The 25,733-nt window shown below is 39.9% G+C and overlaps 1 protein-coding gene across 1 annotated transcript; it reads left to right on the top strand.

Moving 5' to 3' along the window:
- On the top strand, nucleotides 1,686–3,859 carry LOC109226729 (protein TORNADO 2). Its single transcript, XM_019391573.1, has 2 exons — nucleotides 1,686–2,384; nucleotides 3,118–3,859. Exons 1-2 carry the CDS (start codon nucleotides 1,887–1,889, stop codon nucleotides 3,433–3,435), a joined length of 816 nt encoding a protein of 271 aa, XP_019247118.1. The 5' UTR covers nucleotides 1,686–1,886; the 3' UTR covers nucleotides 3,436–3,859.

The following is a 25,733-nucleotide window of genomic DNA, read 5'->3' as shown; positions in this document are numbered from 1 at the left end:
TTATGTTTAAAAAGCTCAACATATATGGGATCGGGTTGCACGCCGCAACAGGTGGAATAAGGGTGGATTGATATGGTAAAATAAGGGTGAAATTACGATATTGGTATTGATATATGGTGGGATCGGGTTGCGCGCCGCAATAATATGTATGTTTCTATTTCTTGATCTGTGTTGTTTTTTTGATATTTTGTTTGAACTGGTAAAGATCGGTAATTCTGGACGACACTGGTTTATTTTCGGGGCTGTGGTTATCATTTCCGGTTGGCTGTTTAATTTTGCACTGTATTTCAATTATTCTGCCCTTATTATATACTGCGTACGGGTTTTAGTGTAGGTGACGCCCTTAGCCTCGTCACTACTTCGTCGAGGTTAGGCTCGGCACTTACTAGTACATGGGGTTGGTTGTACTGATACTACACTCTGCACACTGTGCAGATTTTGGAGTCGATCCCATCGGCGATTATTAGCGTGCTCGGATTGGACATTGTTGGAGGCTTGAGGTATGGCTGTTCAGCGCCCGCAGCTCCTGGAGTCCCCATCCTTTTTTCTTTTTAGTTGTATAACTTCATTCAGATAGCCTGTACTTATTTCAGACTCTTATGTGTATTAGCTTAGAAGCTCGTGCACTTGTAACTCCAGGTTCAGGGAATTGTAATAGACGTTTGGTTGTTTAACTTCCGCATTTATATCTAGAACATATCTGTTATTTCAATTCTTTATCAATGCTATCACTTAAACTGTTAAAAGACGTAAATTGTTCTAACGTTGGCTTGCCTAGCAAGTGAAATGTTAGGCACCATCACGATCCAGATGGTGGGAATTCAGGGTCGTGACAACTCCTCATCCACAAAGAATACCAACCATCTTCTCGCGACAATGGAATTACAACCAGAAACAAATGTAACAGGTGTAGTAGCATCAATAATAATATTAGCCATGTTATTCTCCATAACATTGTGGAAGTATCCTTCCGATTGTTGGAAAAATTAGTTATGGAGAATAAGAATTAGCTCGAGGCGTGTCAAGGACACTGTCCTTAAGGATATTTCGCTCACACAGTGATAAATAATTTTAGGCGTATCCCCCAGGATTCAAAAAGCTCTTTCAGTTATTAAACTGGGAACATAACTAGCAGAAAACTCAAGAAAGAAACCCAGCATATAGGAGGAAAAGATGATTCAAAAAGTTATATTAGAAAGTGTGTCTTTAGATCTCCAAAGACCATGTTTATATAGGATTTGCTTCAACGGCTACTTAACGGCTTGATTACGGGTAGTTTGACTCTATTAAATGTAAAATAATTTACTAAATAATAAGTAGATGTAAATAATACTTCAAAGAGAAAAGATAGTCCAAACCAAGATTGACATTACCTTTTGAGATATCACTAATTTTCCAACAATACGTTCCTACTTCTTTTGCAAATAATACTCCTCCGGAGAAAATAAATTAAAATAAATGAAGAAAAGAAAGTACAGGCAAATTAAAGAATCTTAGTGTAGATGCAACCTTGGAATATTAGAAATGTGGGACATCCTATGCACTGTACTACTCGTTATATCATACCAGGACATGGGACATAAACTTTCATTCTGATCTATGTAACGACGAATTCTTCTTTTCCCTCACTTTTGTTTTCTTTACAACCTGTTTCCCTTTTGAAAAAGTAGCACTAAAGTGATTTAGACATTTGGACCCAAAAAGATTAAATTACCCCTTCTTTATTATAAAAACCATTACTAATTTCATGGATCCAAGGTAAGGAACAAGAAGTAGCTTACCCTAGATATCAAGTTCTCTTGTCTTCTACAGTATCCATCTCTCCCAATCTTTCAAATTCCTTTCGCAAAATCTTTAGAGAACTAAAAAAACAAGCAAGAAAGAAAATGGCATTAAGTAATAATGTCATAGGGTGCATCAACTTTGTAGCCATGCTATTGTCAATTCCAGTGATTGGTGCTGGAATTTGGCTAGCAATGGAGACTGACAACTCTTGTGTCAAGATTCTACAATGGCCAGTTATTATCTTAGGAGTTGTCATTTTAGTTGTCGCTCTTGCTGGTTTTATTGGAGGGTTTTGGAGGATTCCAGCACTTCTCATTTTCTACCTCATTGCTATGCTCATTCTCATAGTTTTGCTTGCCTGTTTGGTGGTTTTTATTTACATGGTCACTATTAGAGGTTCAGGCCATATGGAACCAAGTAGGGCTTATTTGGAATATCATCTTGATGACTATTCTGGCTGGCTTAGAAGGAGAGTTCAAAGTTCTTACAAATGGGATAGAATAAGAAGTTGCCTTAGCTCCACAACAATGTGTGCTCAGTTGAATCAAAGTTATCGCATGGCTCAAGATTTCTTTAATGCTCCTCTTAGCCCTTTGCAGGTAACTTTTTCTTGCATGAATTCATGCTTTTGTGATTTTTCAAACTCATAGAAAAAGGTAGCACATGAGATTTCTTGTTTTAATATAAAAAGGAAATGGAAAAAAAAAATTCTTATGGAAATTTAATATTTGTTTCACAGTTTTGCTCCCTTAGAATTGATTGAAAAATAAAGTAGGTAGTAGCTCCGTATTCTAAATTTACGCGTGTGCTAAGCAAAGTAGGTATTAATTAGTCATGCTAGTATGTTTATTTTAAGTCCAATATTATTTGCTATGAGGGTTCTATTCTGTTAGTTCAAAATTTATATGCGAGTAGAAAATATGAAAAAAAGAATTATAATGCCATCTAGTAAAATTAATATTCTTTTAATCATATTATGTTCAGAGTTTAGGTGTGGACCTTAATAGCATCAAATTAAAGTAAGGATTCACAAAGTCGGCGCCAAATTGATTTGTGTTGAAGTGTAGTTGAAGTTGTTCGTTTTCCTTGTATTAAGGAAAAATTCTTATAATTAAAGGGAAGCTTTCTTTCCTTAAAAAAAATTTGTTAACTGTGATTATACCTGGAGTGATTCCAACATCAAACAAGTATACATAAAGAATAGACAAGAATTAACAAAAGCAAGCAAGTTTTACTTAAAAGACACAAGAATCTTATTCCATTTCCGTGTGGTAATATGCCTTGGAACTAAATTCCTTTTAGGCATTCTTCACGTATTCTCTCTTTTTGCAGTCAGGGTGCTGTAAGCCACCAACACAATGTGGGTACACATTTGTGAACCCAACATATTGGATTAGCCCTATAAACAATGTTGCAGATATGGATTGCTTGCAATGGAACAATGATCAAACACAACTTTGCTACTCTTGTGATTCTTGCAAAGCTGGATTGTTAGCTAATTTGAAGAAAGAATGGAGGAGGGCAGATATAATTCTGCTCATAACTCTTGTTGGATTGATTTGGGTTTATTTAATTGGGTGCTGTGCTTTTAGAAATGCCAAAACTGATGAAATATTCCGCAAGTACAAGCAAGGTTATGCCGATACTTAAGCTGAATTAATGAAAAGAGACCGATTTAGGGTTTTGAGTCAGTGAATCCAGAATTAACCTGATCATATTTAGTGTATACTATCTAAGGATTTTTTGCATTAGTATACATAATTCAAGTTAAAACAATGAATTCAGTTGAACTCATAAAACTCGCCTTAAATTCAGTCTATATTGATGGGCAAGCGGGTTATTTAAGTTTGATGTATTAGAAGAATAGCACCCTATCATTCCAGGGTAGGGGTAAGGCTGCGTACATCCTATCCTTTTCAGACCCCACTTGATGGAATTATACTGGGTAGTTGTTGTTGTTGTTGTATTGGAAAGAGCTAGTGAAATATGTGAAACTTCTGTTGGGTGATTTTAGTTCTGTATTGAGTTTGTAAAACGTGACAAGACTGGATATTGGGACTCACTAATTAAGATTTTTCATGTTGTGAAAATTGAAGTTTAAAAAAAAAAATTAAATACTTTTCCCATATATGTTAAATTTTCTTTCCACCTAAAGGCATTGGGATTGATGCCTTGACTATTTGGTCTGTGAAAATTGACTTTGATGGCGCTGAGAGAAATGATGAATCACGAATTACGAACAAGAACAGCTTAACATCATTTACGGAAGGCGCCGAAAGTTGATATTTTCAACTTCTTCGAGAAAAAAAAGTCCATTGAAAAGGGAATATAGAGAGCCTGTGTGGGGCACTCTCTTGTTAATTCCAGCAATCTGAGAATGTTGCTCCACATTACTACTCTATATTACTACTGGAATAAGACTTAAGCTAGGGTGAATCTTCTATATGCACAGCAAATGGCAGTAAATTTGCACATGGTAGACAATTAGAATTTTGTTCAATTTAAACCCATAACAAATTTTGATTTAATTATAAAATTTTATGAGCTGTTATGATAGGGTCAATTATTTAAGGGCGAAATGCATTAGAAGCCACTTTTAAGACTGTTTTTAAAATAAATTCACAATTTATTATATCTTTAAAGATTAGTGAATTCGCCTGATCGAGTATTCCGAATTTTTGTATTCTAAATTTTTGAGCTGCTAATTTGGAATACAGGGCTTGGTATCCTAAATTTTGGAGCTGTTAATTTGAAATGCAGGACTAAGTGGCTTCAATTTCTGAACTACCAATTTAAAATTCATGATAAAATTTTTTAATTTCTACATTTAATATTCGAACTGTAGGACACAATATCCTGAAGTTTGAGCGAATTGGCTAATCTTTAAATACATTGTAAACTATGGATATATTTTGAACAACATACTTAAAAGTGACATCTGGTATCACTTTACATTATTTTAAATTGATTTAATTAAAGTCCAATACTATTGGGCCAGCTCAGTAATTGGCCTTCTATTAGATGGATCAATTCATGAGCCTCCAACTGAATGTTCCAGGAGAGTTTTCTTGGAGATTACTCTACCTCATGCTTATATAAAAGGGTCACAACTCACCTGTCAAAAGGAAAAGAAGGAATCAAAAGGCCAAAAATACATCAAACAAGCGGAAGGAATTAAACTAAAGAAACTCTGAAGAACAGCATCAAGGTCTTCCTTTATTCTTCATCTACGGTCAAATCCCAAAGGCAAAATGAAGTCAAATCTCAGGCGGGCTGCTTCAAATCTTCCATTCGTCATATCTCAAATCATGGTTCATAACGATTACTAAATCGTTCTTGACGTATTACAAATTCAAAATTTACCAAGTTCAGGATCAAGCTCTCGAGCCCTAAAACCGATATTCGTAAGGAGAAGAATCAGAGGATTGCATCAATACAGATTCAAAATATCCTAGAGATTGTAACCCGCATCACTTATGAAATCATATATTATATTTGTCGATATTCTCTTCGGATAAGAAATATGATGTTATAAATTTTTGGCACGCCCAATGGGATATCTCCAACTCTCATCTCTTTTCTTCAAAGCACAATAACACCACGATAATCGCAATATAGATCAACTCTAGATCTGACTCCAAAAGCAAATTGATTGTTCCCACGGAAATGCTAAGACAACAAGAACTTGAAGTGTCGTCAACAACTCATGTTTTCAGTTCATCTTCTCCAAAAGAAGGGAGATCCTCTTTGTACATCCCAGAAAAGGGGAACAACATCTCTGAGGTGGTCGAATAAACTTTGGCTCAATTTATCCTGTCATAAGAACACCATTGCCAGTCTAGCAAGCCCTTCATGCAAAAAAGATGATAACGTCTTGAGCATCAGATTTTATCCAATCTCTTATCGTGTCACTCTATATACGATCTCTATCAAAGGGATGACTTATGCCATTCTTAAGAAGTTTGTTGGATGTCTCAGAGGAAATGCTTTCAATTGGTGCATAGATCCTGAACCTGATTCTATCGACAATTGGGAGCAATTGGAGCAAGAATTCCTCAATCGGTTCTATAGCATGAGGTGCACTTTGGGCATGATTGAACTTATAAATGCCCGCCAACGGAAGGAGGATTACAGTCATTGACTTCATCAATTGTTGGAGAAGCTTAAGCCTCAATTACAAAGGTCGTCTTAGCGAAACTTCTGGCATCTAAATGTGCATCTAAGGTATGCATTGGGGCCTTTGTTATATACTACAAGGAATAAAGCCTATAACATTTGAAGAGCTGGCCACCTGTGCACATGATATGAAATTGAGCATGGCTACAATTAGAGATCAAGGGTTGTTCGTATTTGAGCCTCATAATGAGAAGAAAGTAGACAATGTCGATAATGGGAGCAAGTTTTCATCTAAAAACTGAAAGCGAAGAGTATCTGCATGTCACTTAACTCCTCGGTACACGAGCCTAAACTGTAAGTCCTGACGCTCCTCTGTGCATGATCCTAAACTACAAGTTTCTATGTTCTTCAATCCACGAGCCTAAACTCCATGTTGATGCTCCTTGACGCATGAGCCTAAACTGCTTGTCATATAGTTACTCAAGTTCGAGCTAAATGTTCAAGTTATAACGCTCCTTGAATCACGAGAAACTACATGTCATGAGGCTCTTCAAATTCGAGTTAAATCTTTAAAGTTTCAAAGCTCTTCAAATTTGAGAATCCACTTCAAGTCACAGAGTTTGTCATGTTCAAGCCAGATCTTCAAGTTAAATTTCCTCAAAACACGAGCTTAAAATGCAAGTTTCTAAGCTCCTTATTGCATGAGCCTAAACTGCATGTTATGAAACTATTAAAATTCAAGCTAAATCTTCAAATTGAAAGCTCTTCAAATTGGAGCGAAGTATTCAAGTTGCAAAGTTCTTTAAATTTGAGCAAAGTCTTCAAGATTAAAAAAACTCCTCAAATTCAAACAAAATATTCAAGAATTAAAACTCCTCAAATAATCGAAGTCTTCAAGATATGAAGCACTTAAAATTTAAGCAAATTCAAGTTGCACAACCCTCAAATTTGGGCAAGGTCATCAAGCTATAAAACTCTTCAAATTTAAGCAAAGTCTTCAAGTTGTAAGGCTCCTTTACGCACGAGCATAAATTGTATGTTACTTTATCCAGCATGAGTACAAACAATGTATAGCACAAAAAAAGAGTCTGCTAGAGTGAACAACTTAAACTAAGCGGCCTAGGCAATTATTAGGATATAAACTAACAAAATAAACTTATTTTTTGCCCTACGTTATTTATTCATCTTCACCGAGGTATTGAGACAGTTTAAAGTTTTAGTTTAAGTTCAGTTACATAAGTTAATAAAGAAGGGTTACGTCATAACGTAGTCATCAAAATTTAAGTTGACAGCATCACGTTGATTTCTTTGAATAAGCATACATTGCAAAAAAGTAAGGAGGAAATTTGTGTTAAACTGAAAAAAGCATTTCATTGATTTAATATTACAAGGGTTTAATACATCAATTTCAAAAGAGAAATATCACGACCCAAAATTCCAACCAAGGGGTCGTGATGACGTGTAATGCTGCTTGCTAAGCAAGTCAACACTCCAACAATAATAAAAGATATAAAACTAATATTAAACAACATAATATCATAAATAATAGAAAAAGCTCAGAAATTAAACAACAAGTCTCAACCAATTCAACTGTCTAACAACCTCCCAAGACTGATGTCACTGAGTACATGAGCTTCTAAAGTGTACTAAATACTACCTTGAGTCTCCTGTCTGGTAATGGCTAAGCACCTCTCGGGATTCTGCTGGTACCAATATTTGAATCTGCACAAGAAGTGTAGAAGTGTAATATGAGCAAACTGACCTCATGAACTCAGTAACTATTGAGCCTAACCTCGACGAGATAGTGATGAGGATAAAACACTTACCATAATAACAGGAATAAAGACATAAAATAATTAAAGGACCCAATAATAGATGTGAAAACCATGTTTCTCAAATAAAATAACCAAACCTTTCTCAACGTCTCAAATCAACAGGGATAAAACAATATTCGTGAAAAATAAAGTCAAACCCACAAGGAAGAAAATATCACAACGAACACCAGAACTCATAAGTATGTGTTATAGCGCACAACCCGATCCAATACAAAATTGTTGCCGCGACAACCCGATCCCCTGGGCATATTGTTGTGGAAACCCGATCCAACATCCCAATTCACATGGAAACACACAACAAGGAACCAAGCATGGCAAAATTCATAATATAATACAAAAAGGACGAATAACCATATGTCATTAAGGACAAGATGAATATGAGCAAGGTCTATTAGACAATCCAATATCCAAGAACTAATCTCCCTCATATAACTCAACAAGATCTCAAACAAGGTCATTATTACGTGAATAATCAAGTAGTCACACCTGAATAAAACTATGGACCAATTCCCACACAGAGTTATTATATATCCTTAGTTGAGTTGTAACTTTATAATAGTCTTAAACTGAATTTCCTATCTCGCTTGTTTAAGAAGCATTCTGTAGGAAAGCCTTGTAAACCTTAAACCTATGTGTTTATGTCTTGGCTAGAGTTAGTCATGTTTCAAAATATTTATAATAGAGTTATTGCAAAGTGGCTTGTAATAGGTGTGTTACATGTTAGTGAGGGATTAAGAGTTTAATTCCTAGGTTGCATAGGTTGTAATCTAAAAGTTGCTTAGTAGTGAAGTTGAAATCCTACAAGGGTAGGTCGTGGTTTTTAACTCCGTTGAGCTGGGAATTTTGCACATAAAATTCCTCTTTTCATTTACTTACTGTCGTGCGTGTGTGTGCGTGTACTGTTGAATCTGATAGACAACCTGGTTCTCTATAGAGTTTGGTCGACCCTTATATTCAAAATCAATTGGTATCAGAGCGGGTTCTTTCTATCAAGTTAACACCTAGAAAGGATCCTCATGGCTGCACCTCCAAACTTCTAAGAAGGCCAGTCTACTTACACACCTCCAAGGTTCAACGGGCAATATTATAGATGGTGGAAAACAAGGGTGCATGACTTCATCATGGCTGAAGATTCTGAGCTATGGGATGTTATATGTGACGGACCCTTTGTCCCTACAAAGAATCTTGGTGAATTAGGTGTAGTCATCTCCAAGACTAGAAAAGAATTCAATGACGCTAATAGAAAAGCCATAGAAAAGAACTTTCGTGCCAAGAAAATCCTTGTTTGTGGCATTGGTCCCGATGAATATAATAGGATATCAGCATGTCAATCGGCAAAAGAGATCTGAGAGGCTCTTCAGACAGCTCGCGAGGGAACAACTCAGGTAAAGCAATCCAAGATTGATATGCTCACAACTGAATATGAGCTTTTCAAAATTAAAGATGATGAATCCATCCAAGATATTCATACTCAATTCACCTCCATCATCAATGAGCTTCACTCTCTTGGTGAAAGTATTCCGAGAAACAAGCTTGTCAGAAAAATTCTTGGTGTACTGCCCAGTTCTTGGGAAAGCAAAGTTAACGCCATTACAAAGGCTAAGGACTTGCAGACACTGACCATGGATGAACTTGTTGGAAACCTGAAAACTTATGAAATGAACAAGAAGAAGGACAATGAAAGAAGAAAGCCCAAGAGGGAAAAGAACCTGGTCCACAAGACGGACAGCAATGACTCAAGTGGTGAAGACGGGGAATGGCCTACTTGATTAGAAGATTCCAGAAGATGGTTCGCAGGAATGGAGGCATTCCAAAAGGGGAAGTTCTAGTAAGACAAGAAATTTTGACCTCTGTCATGAATGTTGCACGCCAGGACACTTCATCAAGGATTGCCCCCTCCGAAAGCAAGATCAGTATAATAACAACTTTGACAAAGCAGCCAAGAGGAACCAGGTTCCTGACAAACGCTTCAAGAGGAAGAATGATGCTGACAATGTTGTAAAGCAAGCTCTTGCTGCATGGGGAGACTCCTCCAGCGAATCCGAAGAAGAAGACGACCATGTTGGTAGTTCAATGATGGTAGTGGAAAATGAAACAACTGAGTATAATTCAAACTTTGCTCTAATGGATCAATTTGATGACGATGAAGATGACGACGGTGATGAGGTAAACTTTCTTGATGTTCAGAGAAATCTGAAATCATACTCTCCTAAAAAGCTCATGTCATTAGCAAATGTGCTAATTGATGCATACCATAGTCAAATCAATGATAAAGATGCATTAACTATGGAACTATTTGGAAGACATGTTTCAAGGGAAATAAAGTGAAATTCTTGTCCATGATATGCGCAATCTCAAACCCTATGACTAGTGAGGTGATGTTGTAGCCAAAAGATACAAGAATACTTATGTTGCTGGGCTTGAGCCTCTGAGGAGCGGTGATATAAGTTGGTTGAGAGTTGTTGAAATCAATGCTGAACTATGGGACAGAAAGCCGGGATATGTAGGTGTTTCATCACTAAATAAACTGGCCCTGAAGGACCTGGTTCGTGATCTGACCAAGTTGAGTATTAAGGAACACACAGTGTGTAATGCCTGTGCAAAAGGAATGTATGTTAGATCTCCATTTAAGCCCAAAAGGGGGCAATCAGCACCTCAAGTCCACTTGGACTCTGCTCTTCAAAATCAAGGATGATATCTTTCAAATGATTATGGCTTTTGCCAAGAAGATCCAGGTATAGATAGAAATAAACGTGGCTTGCATCAAATCAGATCATGGAACAGGTTTGGATAACGCCATAATGGATGTATGATGTATTCAAAGAGGGATTACTCAACCGCTTAGCTCCAAGAACACCACAACAAATGGAGTTGTGGAAAAGAAGAAAAGGACTCTTGAAGTTTGGGCACGGTCAATATTATTTGATAGAGGAATTGCAAACATCTTGAACAGAGTTGTTGACTCAATTGAGGATATCTGAGTATAATTGTTATGCTCTCAACAATGGGAAGGATCAGATTTGAAAATCTGATGATAAAAGAGATGGAGGAGTCTTCCTGATGTACTCGTCTCAAGAGAGAACAGAAATACTGATCAAGGTGGAGAACGCCCATTCCAGCAAGGAACCTGGTCCCGCGTCTACAACAATAGAAGCTGAAAAACGAGTTATTGAAAAAGGATTTGGTATAGAAGCATCAGAGTTCATCAACACCCCCATTGTTGCAGCTACACGCCCAGACATAGATGAAAGTGGTTCTCCTCTAAATCAAATCATGGATAGAGACATCACTGAATCACTCATGTACCTCACTGCAAGTAGACCAGACATTATGCTCAGAGTTTGGTTTTGTGCAAGGGTTCAGTCAAATCCAAAGGATTCTCATCTGAAGGATGATGGTGTAAGATTTTTTTGATATCATAGAGGAACACATGATCTGGTTCTCTACTTTACTTCAAGTAATGGATAGGAAAAACTCACCTGAAATGAGACATTCTATGGATTCCTGTCTTGTCTTATGCGGCTTAAGGAAGTAAAATTAAATGGCACCCTCAACAGCTGAAGCAGAATATGTATCATCAGCCTCCTGCTGTGCTCAAATGCTGTGGACCAAGAAGCAAATTAGACGAACTTGAGTCCAACTCAAGAGGGCCAAATACATTGATTGCTAAAGATCAAGTTGCAGACATCTTCACCAAAAGCCCTAGGAAGAAACCATTCCGAGAAAAATCGACTTGCACTGGGGGATGATAAGACCCAACTGAGAACCCGGTTCCTCATGATTGGTTATGAAAGTCATAGTTAGGTAAAACCTATCTAAAGTTTTTTCTGGCTAAGTCTAACTCACCTCTACACCATTATAGGTAGACACGCATGATGACTATAGAAGCAGATGTTGTAGTGCATGATGAATAAGGGTTTAAACTCACTTGCCAGACCTATTAGGGAACCTGGTTTTCCTGATACACGTTAGTAGCTTCTCTGTCTTTTCATAAACAGTTTAAAATGGACAAAAACAATGCCACATCACACCATCGTGACAATATCTTTAAGATGTGTCTTTCCATCCAAAGCGTCACACCTTTTTCTGATCAATACAACTCCCCAAGTAAAAAGGGTTGCCGCCGTTTCAGAACCGGTCCCTCATCATAAATAAATCAACATCACAACCCTTCTCTTCCAAATTCAAAAACCTCTCCTTGTCTTCTCTCTTCTTAATTCACAACCCTGCGAGTATAGTCTCACCATGTTTGAAAATCAAGAAACCTCTTGTGTGCCCGACAACACCGTGATTGAGTCCTCACAAGTCAGGATTCTAGTGGTAAACTCCTTCTCCAACACGATCACTAGTCTAAACCCTAAAGCAGAGTCTCCTCCACACTCCACTCCCTCTCCTACCCACTCTGAGTCTGCTCCTTATCTGAGCAAGTCTGAGAATGTTCATCCTCCTCCAGTCTCACCGGTAAAATAGAGTCAACAGGGTAAATAGGGGAACCTTGCTTAGGAATCATCAACCCTCTCCATGGTTGGGCACTCGAGTGAAAATTCAGTGATTAGTCATGAAGAGACTGAGACAACCATGACATGCCACGATTCTACAGGTATCACTCCTTCTTTTGCTGAAATTTCCATGAAACCATAAGAAAGAAAGGGGATAGAAAATATGCTTTCCATTACTTCAGATGGTATTGTTGTAGAGGAAGGTGGAAGAATGTCTGAGGTTTAGGGGGAAGAGCCTCAGTTCACAGAAGACTGGGGAGCACTTGTTCCATTTGAACAACCAATTCAAGATGATACTACTGGGTCCCAAATGAAGAACCTGATCCCTCCATGGAGGATCCAGGTCTGCAGTCATCTCCCTAGGCCAGTATTGATCCTGCTCCTTCTCCCCGCTTCTATGTTGAGCCTTTAACTATGGTGAAGCCTAAGACAAATCCTGACAGCGAGAAGACACAGATGATTTGGCATATGGTAGTTTTATCAGGGCTAGGACTAAGCCAGTGGTAACTTTAGAGCCACCTCTTAAGCGACCCACTACACAGTTGAAGGAAAAAGAGGCTCTAGAGTCTGCTCTCAAGAAGAGTAAAAGGAGTCGGAGAAGGAGAAGGTTGGTCAAGGATGGAAAAGTTGTACAAGAAAAGGATGTCCTTGAAGTTGATGTGGATGAGGAAACCAAAGAGGAACCTAGTTCCCTGACCCGCAAGTCTTCAAGGAAGAAGCACTCTCTCTCTCAATCCAAAAGGCACACTTCTAAAGGTGCTAAGAGTCCTTACAAGAGTGCTAATGCTATTTCCAGTGAAAAGTTGGTAAAAAATTCTGGTGACAAGACAGTGAAGGAGAGTGGTGACAATTCTGATGAGGAAGAAGTGGAAAAATCTGGTGAACATATACAGAACAAGTCAGTGGAGAAGGAAAATTCTGTTGGCAAGTCAGTGAAATGAAAAAGGGATAATGATGATGAGGAACCTGGTTCCGTCAAGAAAGCAAAAGTTAGTGGGTCTCTAAGATCTGAGAAAAGGAAGTTGGGGAATCACAAACTACTGTAGGGCCGCACATTTGCCTTTGACATTCTAGAGATGGATGGGATGAGACAATTAGTGGACATTTTTTATTCTCAACAGTGGACCAATCTGCTTAGAATTGAGGCCCCTATGAAGAGGAGGTACAGAGTTTCTATACCAGCCTCTTCATAGTAGATGGTAATCAAATCTGTGTGTTGATAAATGGGGTGGACATAGTGATGGACTCTGCCTTATTGGGGTCAATTCTAGGTGTTCCAGCCGAAGGACTGTCATCTGTTCAGGGTGCCAGCACACCAAACATCAGAAATGTCATTATCAAGGACAAGTCAGTACAATATGGGGAATAGGTGAATAAGAAGGAACTCCTTCCAGTATATCAGTTGCTCTTTGAGATGGTTAACAAAGTGTTGCTTCCCCGCACTGAAAGAAGATCTGTTGCATCCAAAGCTGACCTATTCCTTATGGAATCCTTGGATAATTTCACCACCATCAATTTGCCTGCCATATTGATTGGGCATATGTAGAAGGTAGAAAACCTTTAAGATGGGAATCCTGGACTGCCGTATGGGTTCCTTCTCACAAAGGTCTTTAAGTTTTTCAAAGTTCCTCTCGGTCAAGCCAAAGTGGGCACTAAAAAGCAATCCTTTTCAAAAACTACTCTTGAGGAGTGTGAGTGTATTGACAAAGTCAGAGGAGTTGGAAGTACTTCCACAATATCACAACTGATAAATACTCAGAATAATGACACAGAGGAGATCTGGAAGTTGAAGGCTAGGAACGCGATTCTTGAGAGTCAGCTCAGTCAGTTGCAAGAGGCACCTGGTTCCAGTAGTTCTCACAACTCAGAAGTTGCATGCCTAACAAAGGAGAATGCTGAGCTCAGGAAATAGGTGGAGGACCTGAAAGAAAGACTACTCAATGAGCAATTGTCCGCGAATGCTCGCATGGATCTTGTCCTCCAAACCCTTGCTTACTCTTCCAAACCCCCATCCTCCAGTATCCCCTAAGGAATGTCCCCTCAGTGTCCAGTTTTTAGTGTCTATCTTCTTAAGTTGTTTTTGGTGATGTTTTGTTATTTCAAGCAATTGTGCTTTTGTTATAGACTGTCGATGAAAATAAAGAATCTGCTCCCGCCTGTATAAGTCCAAATCTGGTTAATGAAAGTGATTTCCTTTTTGTTGTCTATACTGCTGCTCCTTTGTTTCTATTTTCTATCATGTTGTGTGCACACAAGTGACATGAGTTGGCCATGCTAGACTTCTTTATGCTACTAACTTATTCTGTGCTTTTTATGATGCCAAAAGGGGGAAGATTGATTTAACTGAATAAAATATGAGCATAAATGAATAATGATCTGAAGGGGGAGAAATACAGATTCAGGAGGAATTCATTTTCAGGGAATACAGATATTCAGGTTCAGAGGGAAACTTAAGGTCTTTCTAGTTTACAGTCTCGTTCTATGTGGTTTTTTTGTCATTTTATTTATGAGTTTGCCATCATCAAAAAGGGGGAAATTGATAGGTTACGAGTACTTTGGCCATAAGTACTTTGATTTATGTTTTGATGATCTAACAAACTTACTATCCAGAACCAGATAAGGAACCTGTTACACTTTTACAAGACCTTAAGATCACAAGGTTCCAGGTTGGTACTCAGCATGGGACATGATTCAAGTCTTCAGAGTGGAAGGAACAGTTGAGGGAACAGGTCCCTACCAGTTCCCGAGGAGACTACGCGAAGTCAACTCTCCAACTGGATAGTTGCTGCCTGCAGACGCTACAGTACAAGAACAGTGTAGTAGTCAACTTTTCAGGGAAGACTTTTTACCTACCTTGCTTACATCATTGTAAGTAATGTCACACATGTATATATACAATCAAGGGAGGTGAAATACATTCACTTGAACACTTAGAGATTTCACTCAAGCACACTCACGTGACGAATCAGCAAGCAAGTGCCAAGTGCTTCAAGAACAAAGAACAAAATAACTACGAACCAGTTCCCATACAGAGTTATTGTATGTTCTTAGTTGAGTTGTAACTTTGTAATTATTGAAAACTGAAATTCGTATCTCGCTTGTTTAAGAGGCATTCTGTAGGAAACCCTTGTAAACCATAAACATGTGTGTTTAAGTCTTGGCTAGAGTTAGTCATGTTTCAAAGTCTTTATAATAGAGTTATTGCAAAGTGGCTTGTAATAGGTGTGTTACGAGTTAGTGAGGGATTAAGAGTTTACTTCCTAGGTTGCATTGGTTGTAATCTAAAAGTTGCTCAGTAGTGAAGTTGAAATCCTACAAGGGTAGGTCGTGGTTTTTAATCCCGTTGAGCTGGGAATTTTCCACGTAAAATTCTTCTTGTCGTTTATTTACTGACGTGCTTGTGTGTGCGTGTACTGTTGAATCGGATAGAGAACCTGGTTCTCTATAGAGTTTGGTGGACCCTTATATTCTATCAATACCCAACATCCTAGCTCAAACTAACCAATAGGAGAAAGAAACCGCCTCATATAAAGCCTCTCTTTGTGCCATCTAAATGCTAGACTAATAGTTGTTGTTGTAGACAAATAATAACTGGGGATTTTGACTACTTATTAGTGCCTTTTTACTTTCGTTTTAGTCTAAAAGTGTTTAATTATAATCCCAAAAACTGATAAAATATGCTTAATTGCAAGAGTACTAGGAAATGAGCCACAAAGATGAAATACAACTCAAAAAGGAGTGATATAAACTCAAGGACAAAAATCAGGCACAAAGGCCCAAGTGTGGACCGCAGAATTCCATCTGCGGCCGCAGAATGCTAATGGAGTCCATCAGAGCTTTAGTGCAAAGTGCGGACTGCACAATTACCGTGCGGCCGCAGAAGCTACCCATGAGCAGAAGTTCAGAGAGTAATCATATAAATATCAAAAGAAGTTCGTATCGCACAATTATTGTGCGACCGTAGAAGTCAGCCATGCGGCCGCTCTCAGAATTGTGCGGTTCTCAGAAAGGCCTTATGCGGCCGCACCAGGATTTGTGCGGATCGCACAACTTAAGAGATGCGGCCGTATTTCATAATTGTGCGGCCGCAGATTCCACTCTTGCCTAGTCTGAAGAAAAGTGCGGATCGCACATGGAATTGTGCGGCCGCAGAACCTCTAGAAAGGGCATTTAGTCTGAAATTTCCAGTTTTGTATAAATAGATTAGTTTAACGAAATTAGGTCAAGTTTTGAATATTGGAACTCCTGTTGCTATTTTTCCCCTACTGCATTAGGTAACTTTAGCTTACTTTGATGATTTAACATTGGATTTTTGTCTTTTAATCTTTCAATATGAGTTTTATCATCTTTTCTTCTCTATTTTCTTCATTACCCATTATGAGTAGCTAGATTTTTATCTAGGGTTGTAACCCAACCTTAGTGTGTAAACCTAATGGGTGTTTAATTTGTGGCTTGTTTATAGTTGGGTGTTGATTATTTAGCCTTGTTCTTGCTTTTTATTGTAGAATTAATAGTTGCAAACATTAGATCATGCCTAATTGACTTGGCCTCTACGTGAGAAAGAGAGACTTAGTCTAGAAAAACTTGGCTAACAAGAATTTGGGATGAAATCAAGAGATTGATAGTCCCAATTAAAGGGTTGAACCAAGAGATAGTAAAACTCGACTTGAGCATTTTATCAACTGTTTTGTGCAATACCCATTTGGACTTGAGAAAGCCAAATTGGGAAAAATCACTCTCTTACCGAGAGGTATTGAGTGTAATTGAGTGTTGATAGCTATAATGCACCTCGACCAACAAAACAAGCTTTAAAGTTTACAACTCGTTAGACAAACACCTAGGTGAAAGTCATAGCCCTATGCTTTTTACAATATTTAAAATACAACCAAAAACAATATTTCCTAGTTTTATAGTTTTAGAATTACGATCTTTAGCATAATTTTAGAAGTAAAAACAAACCATATTTGTCGAAGTGCAATCTAGATACTTCAGGTGCTTAGTCCAAATATATACTACTTTATCCCATTCATATAGCTCCCTGTGGAATTCGACCCCGACTCTTAGTTGGGTATTACTATTGCATCGACCGTTTCATAACCTCGAATAGAGGTGTAACTAGAATGTGATCACTTTTTGGTGTCGTTGCCGGGGAGCTAAAAATGAATTTTGCTATATATTTGGTTTTTGTGTGTGAATTGTCTTCTTTTCCTTCCGTACTACTATTCTTTTTTGGTGAAACAATGGTTCTTAAGAATAATGATCCTCTTGGAAACATGCCTATGGGGGATGTGGATGTGGACGTGGAAGATGATTAAGTTGAAGAGGTTCCTCTTGAACCTCAAGCAAATAGACGAGGCCGACCGCCTCAAGACAACGTTCCCGTTCCACCCCTACCTCTACAAAGAGCAGCTCCACACCGGATGTTGCCAAATGAAGGTTACGCAAGTGCCATAGTCCCGCCCCACATTAGGGCGGGCAATTTAAAATCACAAATGTTATGCTCACATTGTTAGAGCAACGAGCATTCTTCACCGAATATGATTCACTTGCATAAAGAATTGCATGATCAAGGGCAAACGTTCCTCAAAGTGATCCAAATATGATTCACTTGCATAAAGAATTGCATGATCAAGGGCAAGAAATTGCCGAGTTGACCACCACAATGAATCAACTAGCCAAGGCTCAACTTCAACAAGTGCAAGGTCCTAAGCAAGTAAATGCAGTGGAGGGAGTTGGTATGATGGTAAACAAGAGAAGGCAAAAGGGTCCTCAAGTGCCAAACCGTGTGGAAAATTTTGTGCAAGATGATGGTAGGTTTGATCAATATGAATCGTACAATAAACAAGAGGAGGAAGTACAATATGTGAACAACTTCCAAGGGAAAAGAAACAACTCTCAAGGACCGAATCAACAACAATGGAGACCTCAAGGAAATCAAGGGAACTAGAATTCAAACAACCAAGGTAATTGGAATGGTGGTAACAACCAAGGGAATTGGAACAATCAAAACAATCAAGGAAATCGGAATGGTCAAAATAGCGAAGGTAATTGGAGTGGCAATAGTCAAGGATATTGGGGAGGCAACAACCAAGGAGGGTGAAACAATAACCAAGGGATGAATTGAGAACATGTTCAAACAAATGATGGAGAATAATGCCGACTCCGATGCTCAACTAGCCTTTCATAATACTTCAATTCACAATTTGGAAGTTCAATTGGGGCAAATCTCGCGAGCTTTAAACACTCGTCCTAAGGGGGCACTACCAACTGACACGGTAGTGAACCCAAAGGGTGGGAACAACACGACATGCCATGGCCGTTACAACAATGAGTGGAAAAGGTGGGGATGCAACCACCTCAAGCCAAAGGAAAATTGTGGATGATGAGCAAGTGGTACAAGAAGATGAGACGCCGAGCAATAAAGTGAAAGCAAATGATGAAGTGAGGATCAACATTGATGTCAACGTGGAGGAGACTCATGAGGAAGTGAACCCGTATAGGGAGCACATTGTTGACATACCGGAACCGGTAGTGCCAAAGGCTAAGGCACCCATGCCTAGGCCTCTTCCTCCATACCGTCAAAGGCTTGTCAAGCAAAATGGAGAGAACCAATTCAAGAAGTTCATTGACATGATGAAGAGTCTATCTATAAACGTGCCATTGGTTGAGGCTTTGGAGCAAATGCCCGGTTATGCAATGTTCATGAAGGACTTGGTGACGAAGAAGAGGCCGATGAATTTTGAAACTATAAACATGACTCATCAAGTGAGTGCAATTGTGCACTCAATGGCTCCTAAATTGGAAGATCCTGGCGCTTTCACAATCCCTTGTACCATTGGAAGTGCTAACTTTGCTAGAGCTCTTTGTGATCTTGGGGCAAGTATCAACTTGATGCCCTATTCGGTTTTCAAAACTTTGGGAATTGGGCAACAAAGACCCGCATCTATGAGATTACAAATGGTAGATCGTACCACGAAGAGACCCTTGGCTATCATTGATGATTTGTTGGTTCGTGTCGATAAATTCATCCTTTCGGCGAATTTTGTTATTCTTCATTGTGAGGTTGACTATGAGGTGCCAATTATTCTTGAGAGACCTTTCCTTGCTACGGGGAAGGCTCTAGTTGATGTTGAAGCCGGGGAACTTACTTTCTGGGTTGGTTATGAGAAAGTTGTTTTCCATGTGTGTAAGTCTATGAGGCAACCCAATAGAAATAATGTGTGCTCGTTCGTGAACTTGGTGACCAATGTGATTATTGATGAAACAAGTGTCGTGATGAATGTTGATGATACTTTGGAGGTTGTCTTGCTCAATTGTTATGATAAAGAAATGGAGGGTTATGTGGAAAGTGTGAACGCTTTGCAAGGAATGGGGTCGTACACTTATGAGCCCCGCAAATTGTCTTTGGATCTTGAGAATAGAACCACTCCTCCAACAAAGCCTTCAATTTAGGAGCCTCCCGTTTTGGAGTTGAAACCATTGCCTCCACATATTCGGTATGAATTTCTTGGCCCTTCTACTTTACCGGTTATTGTTTCCTCTTATTTGACTAACATGCAGGTAGATTCCACATTGGCGGTGCTACAAAAGAGGAAGAAAGATTTTTGATGGACTTTGGCGGATACTCAGGGGATAAGCCCCGCATTTTTCATGCACAAGATCAACTTGGAGGTAGGTGCCAAACCATCTATTGAACATCAAAGGAGACTCAATGAAGCCATGCAAGAGGTTGTCAAAAAGGAGGTCATCGAGTGGTTGGATGCCGGGGTTGTGTACCCCATTTCCGATAGTTCGTGGACTTGTCCGATTTAATGTGTCCCAAAGAAAGGGGCCATGACGGTGGTCACCAATGACAAGAATGAGTTGATTCCTACAAGAGCGGCGACCGGGTGGAGAGTGTGTATGGATTATCGCAAGCTCAATAAAGTCACAAGGAAGGATCATTTTCCACTTCCTTTTCTAGATCAAATGCTTGATAGATTAGCCAGAGGAGCTTTCTATTGTTTCCTTGATGGGTATTCCAGCTACAATCAAATTCTTATTGCTCCGGATGATCAAGAGAAAACTACTTACACATGTCCTTATGGTACTTTTGCATTCTCGCGGATGCCATTTGGGTTGTGCAATGCACCGGTGACTTTTCATAGGTGTATGATGGCTATCTTCACAGACATGGTGGAGTATTTCCTTGATGTCTTCATAGATGACTTTTCGGTGGTCGGTGATTCTTTGGATGATATTCTAGCAAACTTGGACAAAGTGTTGACGAGATGTGAAGAAACAAACTTGGTGCTCAATTGGGAGGACTTTCATTTCATGGTTGAGGAAGGCGTTATCCTTGGCCATAAGATCTCAAAGAATGGCATTAAAGTCGACAAGGCAAAGATTGAGGTGATTTCTAAACTTCCACCTCCAACTTTGGTCAAAGGCGTGCGGAGTTTCTTAGGCCACATGGGATTTTACTGGCGTTTCATCAAGGATTTCTCTGAAGTGGTAAACCCGTTGTACAAGCTTTTGGAGAAAGATGCCAAGTTCCATTTCAATGATGATTGCATTAGAGCCTTTGAGTTGCTAAAGCTCAAGTTGACTACTACTCCCATCATTACCACTCCAAATTGGAGTGTTCCTTTTGAGCTTATGTGTGATGTAAGTGATGTAGCGATGGGGGCTATTTTGGGGCAACGTATAAATAAGATCTTCCATCCAGTTTATTATGCAAGCAAGACCATGAATAGTGCCCAAGTCAACTACACGTTACGGAGCAAGAGCTTTTTGCCATTGTGTTTGCTATCAAAAAGTTTCGCCCATACTTGATGGGTGAAAAAGTGATTGTTCATACGGATCATGTGGCACTCCTTTATCTCATGATCAAGAAAGATTCCAAATCTCGTTTGATAAGATGGGTACTTTTATTGCAAGAGTTTGATATTGATATCCAAGATCGAAAAGGGAGTGAAAACCAAGTGGCAGCCCACTTGTCTCATTTGAAGGAGGAGGGGAGGCTGCATGATGGCCTTGAAATCAATGACTCCTTCCCCGATGAGCAACTCTTAGCTATTTCAATGAAATAGGTGCCTTGGTTTGCGGAATTGGTAAATTATCTTGTGAGTGGTATCATCCCGGTTGAGTTCTCTTCAAACCAAAGGAAGAAGCTCAAACGGGATTGTCAAGACTATTATTGGTATGAACTGTACCTTTTCCGGATTTGTACGGATGGAGCGATAAGAATATGTGTATCGGAAGAGGAACAAGTTGAAATTCTTGGGGCTTGTCATTCTTCGCCTTATGGTGGTCACCATGGTGGAGCATGAACGGCGGCCAAAGTGTTAAGTTGCGGTTTCTATTGGCCCACTCTCTACAAGGATGCAAGTGATCTTGTCAAGCGTTGTGATGAATGTCAAAGGACTGGTGGAATCACAAAGAAAAATGAAATTCCCCTCACCATCATATTGGAGATTGATATTTTCGTTGTGTGGGGTATTGACTTCATGGGTCCGTTCGTGACTTCTTGCGGAAGCACCTACATTTTGATCATAGTTGATTATGTGTCCAAACGGGTTGAGGTAGTTGCTTTTCCTAGCGATGAAGCGAGATGTGTGGTGGTATTTTTGAAGAAGAACATCTTTACAAAATTTGGTACTCCAAGGGCTATCCTAAGTGATGGGGGTTGCATTTTTGCAACACGACTTTCGATACCTTACTCACCAAGTATGGTGTCACTCACAAAGAGACGACCCCCTATCATCATCAAGCAAGCGCTCAAGCGGAAGTCTCCAACGGAGATAAAGAGTATTTTGTCAAAAATAGAGAATGCCAACCGGACGGACTGGTCAAAGAAATTTGATGATGCTTTATGGGCTTATAGGACGACTTACAAAACACTGATTGGAATATCTCCATACTGGTTAGTATTCGGTAAAGCTTGTCATCTTCTGGTGGAACTTGAGCATAAAGCCATGTGGGCTTTGAAGAAGTTGAATCTTGAGTGGGATGTCGCAGCAAACTTAAGGGTGGCACAATTGAATGAGCTAGATGAATTCCGGTACCATGCATATACAAGTTCATCCTTATACAAGTAGAAGATGAAGTACCTCCATGACAAGTACATTCGGAACAAGGAGTTTAAAGAAGGTGATCTTGTGTTGTTGTTCAACTCTCGGTTACAGATGTTTCCGGGAAAGTTGAAGTCTAATGGAGTGGCCCGTTTGAAGTTGTGGGTGTGCCACCCTTTGGTGTATTGGACTTGAAAAATAAAATGATGAGGTGTTTAGAGTCAATGGTTACTGGGTGAAGCACTATTTGGGAAAAGTTGATGATGGCAACGTCGTGGCAGTTCTTCATTTCAAGTGATGATGGTAATCTACGTCGTGCCGCGATGTTAAATCAGGTGCTTCCTGGGAGGCAACCCATGTGTCTTTTTCTTTTTCTATATATAGGTCTTGTTTTGTGCTAACTAGTTTTAAAGTGGATGCAGGAATGAGTACGCTTTGCAAGGACTATGCTCAGAAAAATTGGCTAAGTGTGCAAAAAGCGCGGACCGCACAAAATTGAGTGCCGCAGCAGAAAGGAATCTGCAGCCGCACAATTCTTGTGCGGACCGCACAACTAGAAAGCCAAAAGTGCACACTCTTTGAAGTTTTCCTGTCAGAGAAATTGCTAAAGTGCGGCCGCACAAGGAATTGAGCGGTCCGCACCAAAATCTGCGGCCGCACTCTGAATTGTGCTGACAGCGGATCATCAAAGGGTAAAATTGTATCTGGTAAAGGAGTGTGGACCGCACATGAAATTGTGCGGCCGCACTCACCGATGAAAACCTTGCCTAACCGTTCAAGTACAAAATAGTAGCCTCTTCATTATTGAGAAACTTTACGAACTCTGAATATTAACACAAAGGCAAAAGACAGTGCACTAAATTGATTTACATATCTAGCACTCGTTTCATCATCTTGATTCTTCCTTAGCATCACTTCATTATGGGTATGTTCAATTAATTTTTAAAATTTTTCAATTTTCCTAATTTTGTTCATAATTAGCTTAGTTCTTTTTAGGCCTAAAGCCAAATTCTTCACCATATAAGCTTAAATTTGTGTGGGTAACTTCCTAGTTTCTATTTGGGGAATGGGTGAACTATTTATCAAGTTTAATTAGTATTAACATGTCAAATTTGTGCAAAGATTAGGAACCCTAAAGAATCTGCCCGTTTTGTTTTGAATTGCGTGGCCGTACAAGAAATTGTGCGGTCCGCCGATTGCTAGTTTAGGGCCTTTGTTGTGAGATGATTGTGCGGAATAATTCAAAATTGTACGGTACACAGAAATTGAACTGCGGCAACAGAAAAGTGTGCGAGACCGCAGATTGACCAATTATTTGTTATCAGAGAGTTGCATTTTTGAATCCGAAATTGTGAGGCCGCACTTGAAATTGTGAAAACCGTAGAATCACTACTACGGACGCACTTCCAATTGTACGGTGCGCACATTCCCTTCTGCGGCCGCACTAAAAAATGTGTGTACCACACTTCTGTACTCTGCATCTGGTTTTTATCTACTCTAATACACTGAGTTTAAACTATAACTGATTCCTGTTGCTATGTATTGCAGACAATGGTTAGATCATGGGAACGAGGCGATGCATCTAAAGGGAGGGGTGAACCCTCCCGAGCCCGAGGCAGGGGTAACATGCCACTCTCAGTGCAAAGAGTAATAGCAAAGAAAGCAACAGTCGGGAGAGTCCCGGAACCTGCTGAATCCAGTTCCTATGTCCAATCTAGGGAAGCATCTTCAATTCAGTGCAAGAGCATCCGATGCACAGTCACAGCCAAGGCAGCTCCCGGGGAGGTTCCAACTAAGAGATGAGCCTTCCACCTCAGCTAGCTCTTCTGAGTGTTCGGAAGATGACAGTCAGAGTTCAGAGCCCTCTTCCTCACATGCCCCCGCTGCACCAGTCACAGTTGATGATGATGATGATGATATTCCAGATGACGGTCGTTGGGGAGATACCCGAGTTACTGGCCTTGAGAGGTCGAAGAAGAAGGAGGTTTGGGAAGATAGATTCGTGAGCCTGACTGCTTTCAACAGGTTCCGAGAATGGTGGCCTCAGAGATCGCTCACACTTGAGCGTCAATTTGTTTTAAAATACTTGGATAGATACAACCCGAATTTGGCAAGATAGTTTCGGGAGAGAAAATGGTGGATATGGTTCACTCAAAGCGTGGTGGATGCCAAGGAGCACTTAGTCCGGGAATTCAACGCCAATGTGGTGCATACCTAGAAGGGGACTAAGGTGACTAAAGTGAGGAACTTAAAAGATATATTTGATCAAACCCCACTGAACACATATTTGGGGCTCGAAGATGTGAAGACGGTACAATACTTGGAGAAGTTTGCATTGGGTGATGCACCTCGCCCATAGATAGCGGAGATATTGGAAGCTCCAAGACCACCACCACCATGGATCACAATAGGGGTTCCCATCTAGCGAAACACCCTCAACCAAATAGATCCAAGTCGGAATGAAAACAATCCCCCAGTCCCACGAGCAGTCTTAGTTGCCTCCATCATAGTCGGGCACCCAATCAATGTGGCTGCCATCATGTCGGCCAATATGTCTCTGGTTGGTAGGCAGGGTGAGAGCTCCTACACGTATCCAAACACTATCACAGAGTATCTTACACATGTGAGGGTGGAGTCAAAGCCATTTGAGACAAAGGTTCGGGTGAAACAGCCCTTCACATGGTACTCTTTGAAGGACCAGAGGAACCCAAAGAACAAGGTTCAGCCAACTACTACCGTGGGCCAGTCTGATGAGCCTTCGGTGATAGTTACAGCTTTAGCAGCCATACGTTCCCCTCGGTCCTTCTAGCAGTACAGCTACCATATCTCCACCTCTATCTTCAAGGCCATCAGCATCAATTCTTTCATCTTCTTCTTATCTACTTTCGGCGTTGTAAGTCTCCCAGACACTGGCGAGTCTCAACAACTGGATGCAGACAGCTACTGTAAAGATGTCTGACTTATCTAGTGCTATTGCAGCCCAGACATCTACCCCAACACCCCAAATTCCTCCGACAGTGGAGGAGACTTTGAAGAAGATTCTGGAGAACCAAAAGACCATCATGGGTACCTTGGTGGCATATGGAACAGCAATTGAGGAGCTTGGAAAGCAGGTGAAGAAGATGAGGAAATCCCACGTTTCGAAGAATTAATTTAACAGGTTGAGATGGGAGAAGACCAAGATAGCAGCAGCTGGGGATCTTTTATTTGACTTGCTGATGGAGACAGGTCCAGCAGCACCAGCGGACCCAGCAGCAGCATCAGCACCAGTGGCACCAGCTAGCCAGTTTGAGGAACCAGACCTCGCTGCTCACATTGCTGAGGCTTTGCAATAGATGTTCACCAACCCAGCTACTCCCCGAGCAGAGGATGATGAGATACAGTTGGAGGAGCCTTTGGTGGTGATGCTGCTATGGACACAGGGACCACATATTGAATCCTCTCTA

The sequence above is a fragment of the Nicotiana attenuata genome, chromosome 6 (genome assembly GCF_001879085.1).
Source record: "Nicotiana attenuata strain UT chromosome 6, NIATTr2, whole genome shotgun sequence".
Lineage (NCBI taxonomy): Eukaryota > Viridiplantae > Streptophyta > Magnoliopsida > Solanales > Solanaceae > Nicotiana > Nicotiana attenuata.
This window is presented reverse-complemented; position numbering and strand designations above follow the sequence as displayed.

Coding starts and splice junctions, on each gene's coding strand:
- LOC109226729 (XM_019391573.1), top strand. CDS start 1,887: ATGGCATTAAGTAATAATGTCATAGGGTGCATCAACTTTGTAGCCATG. Junction 2,385..3,117: donor CTCCTCTTAGCCCTTTGCAG/GTAACTTTTTCT, acceptor CTCTTTTTGCAG/TCAGGGTGCTGTAAGCCACC.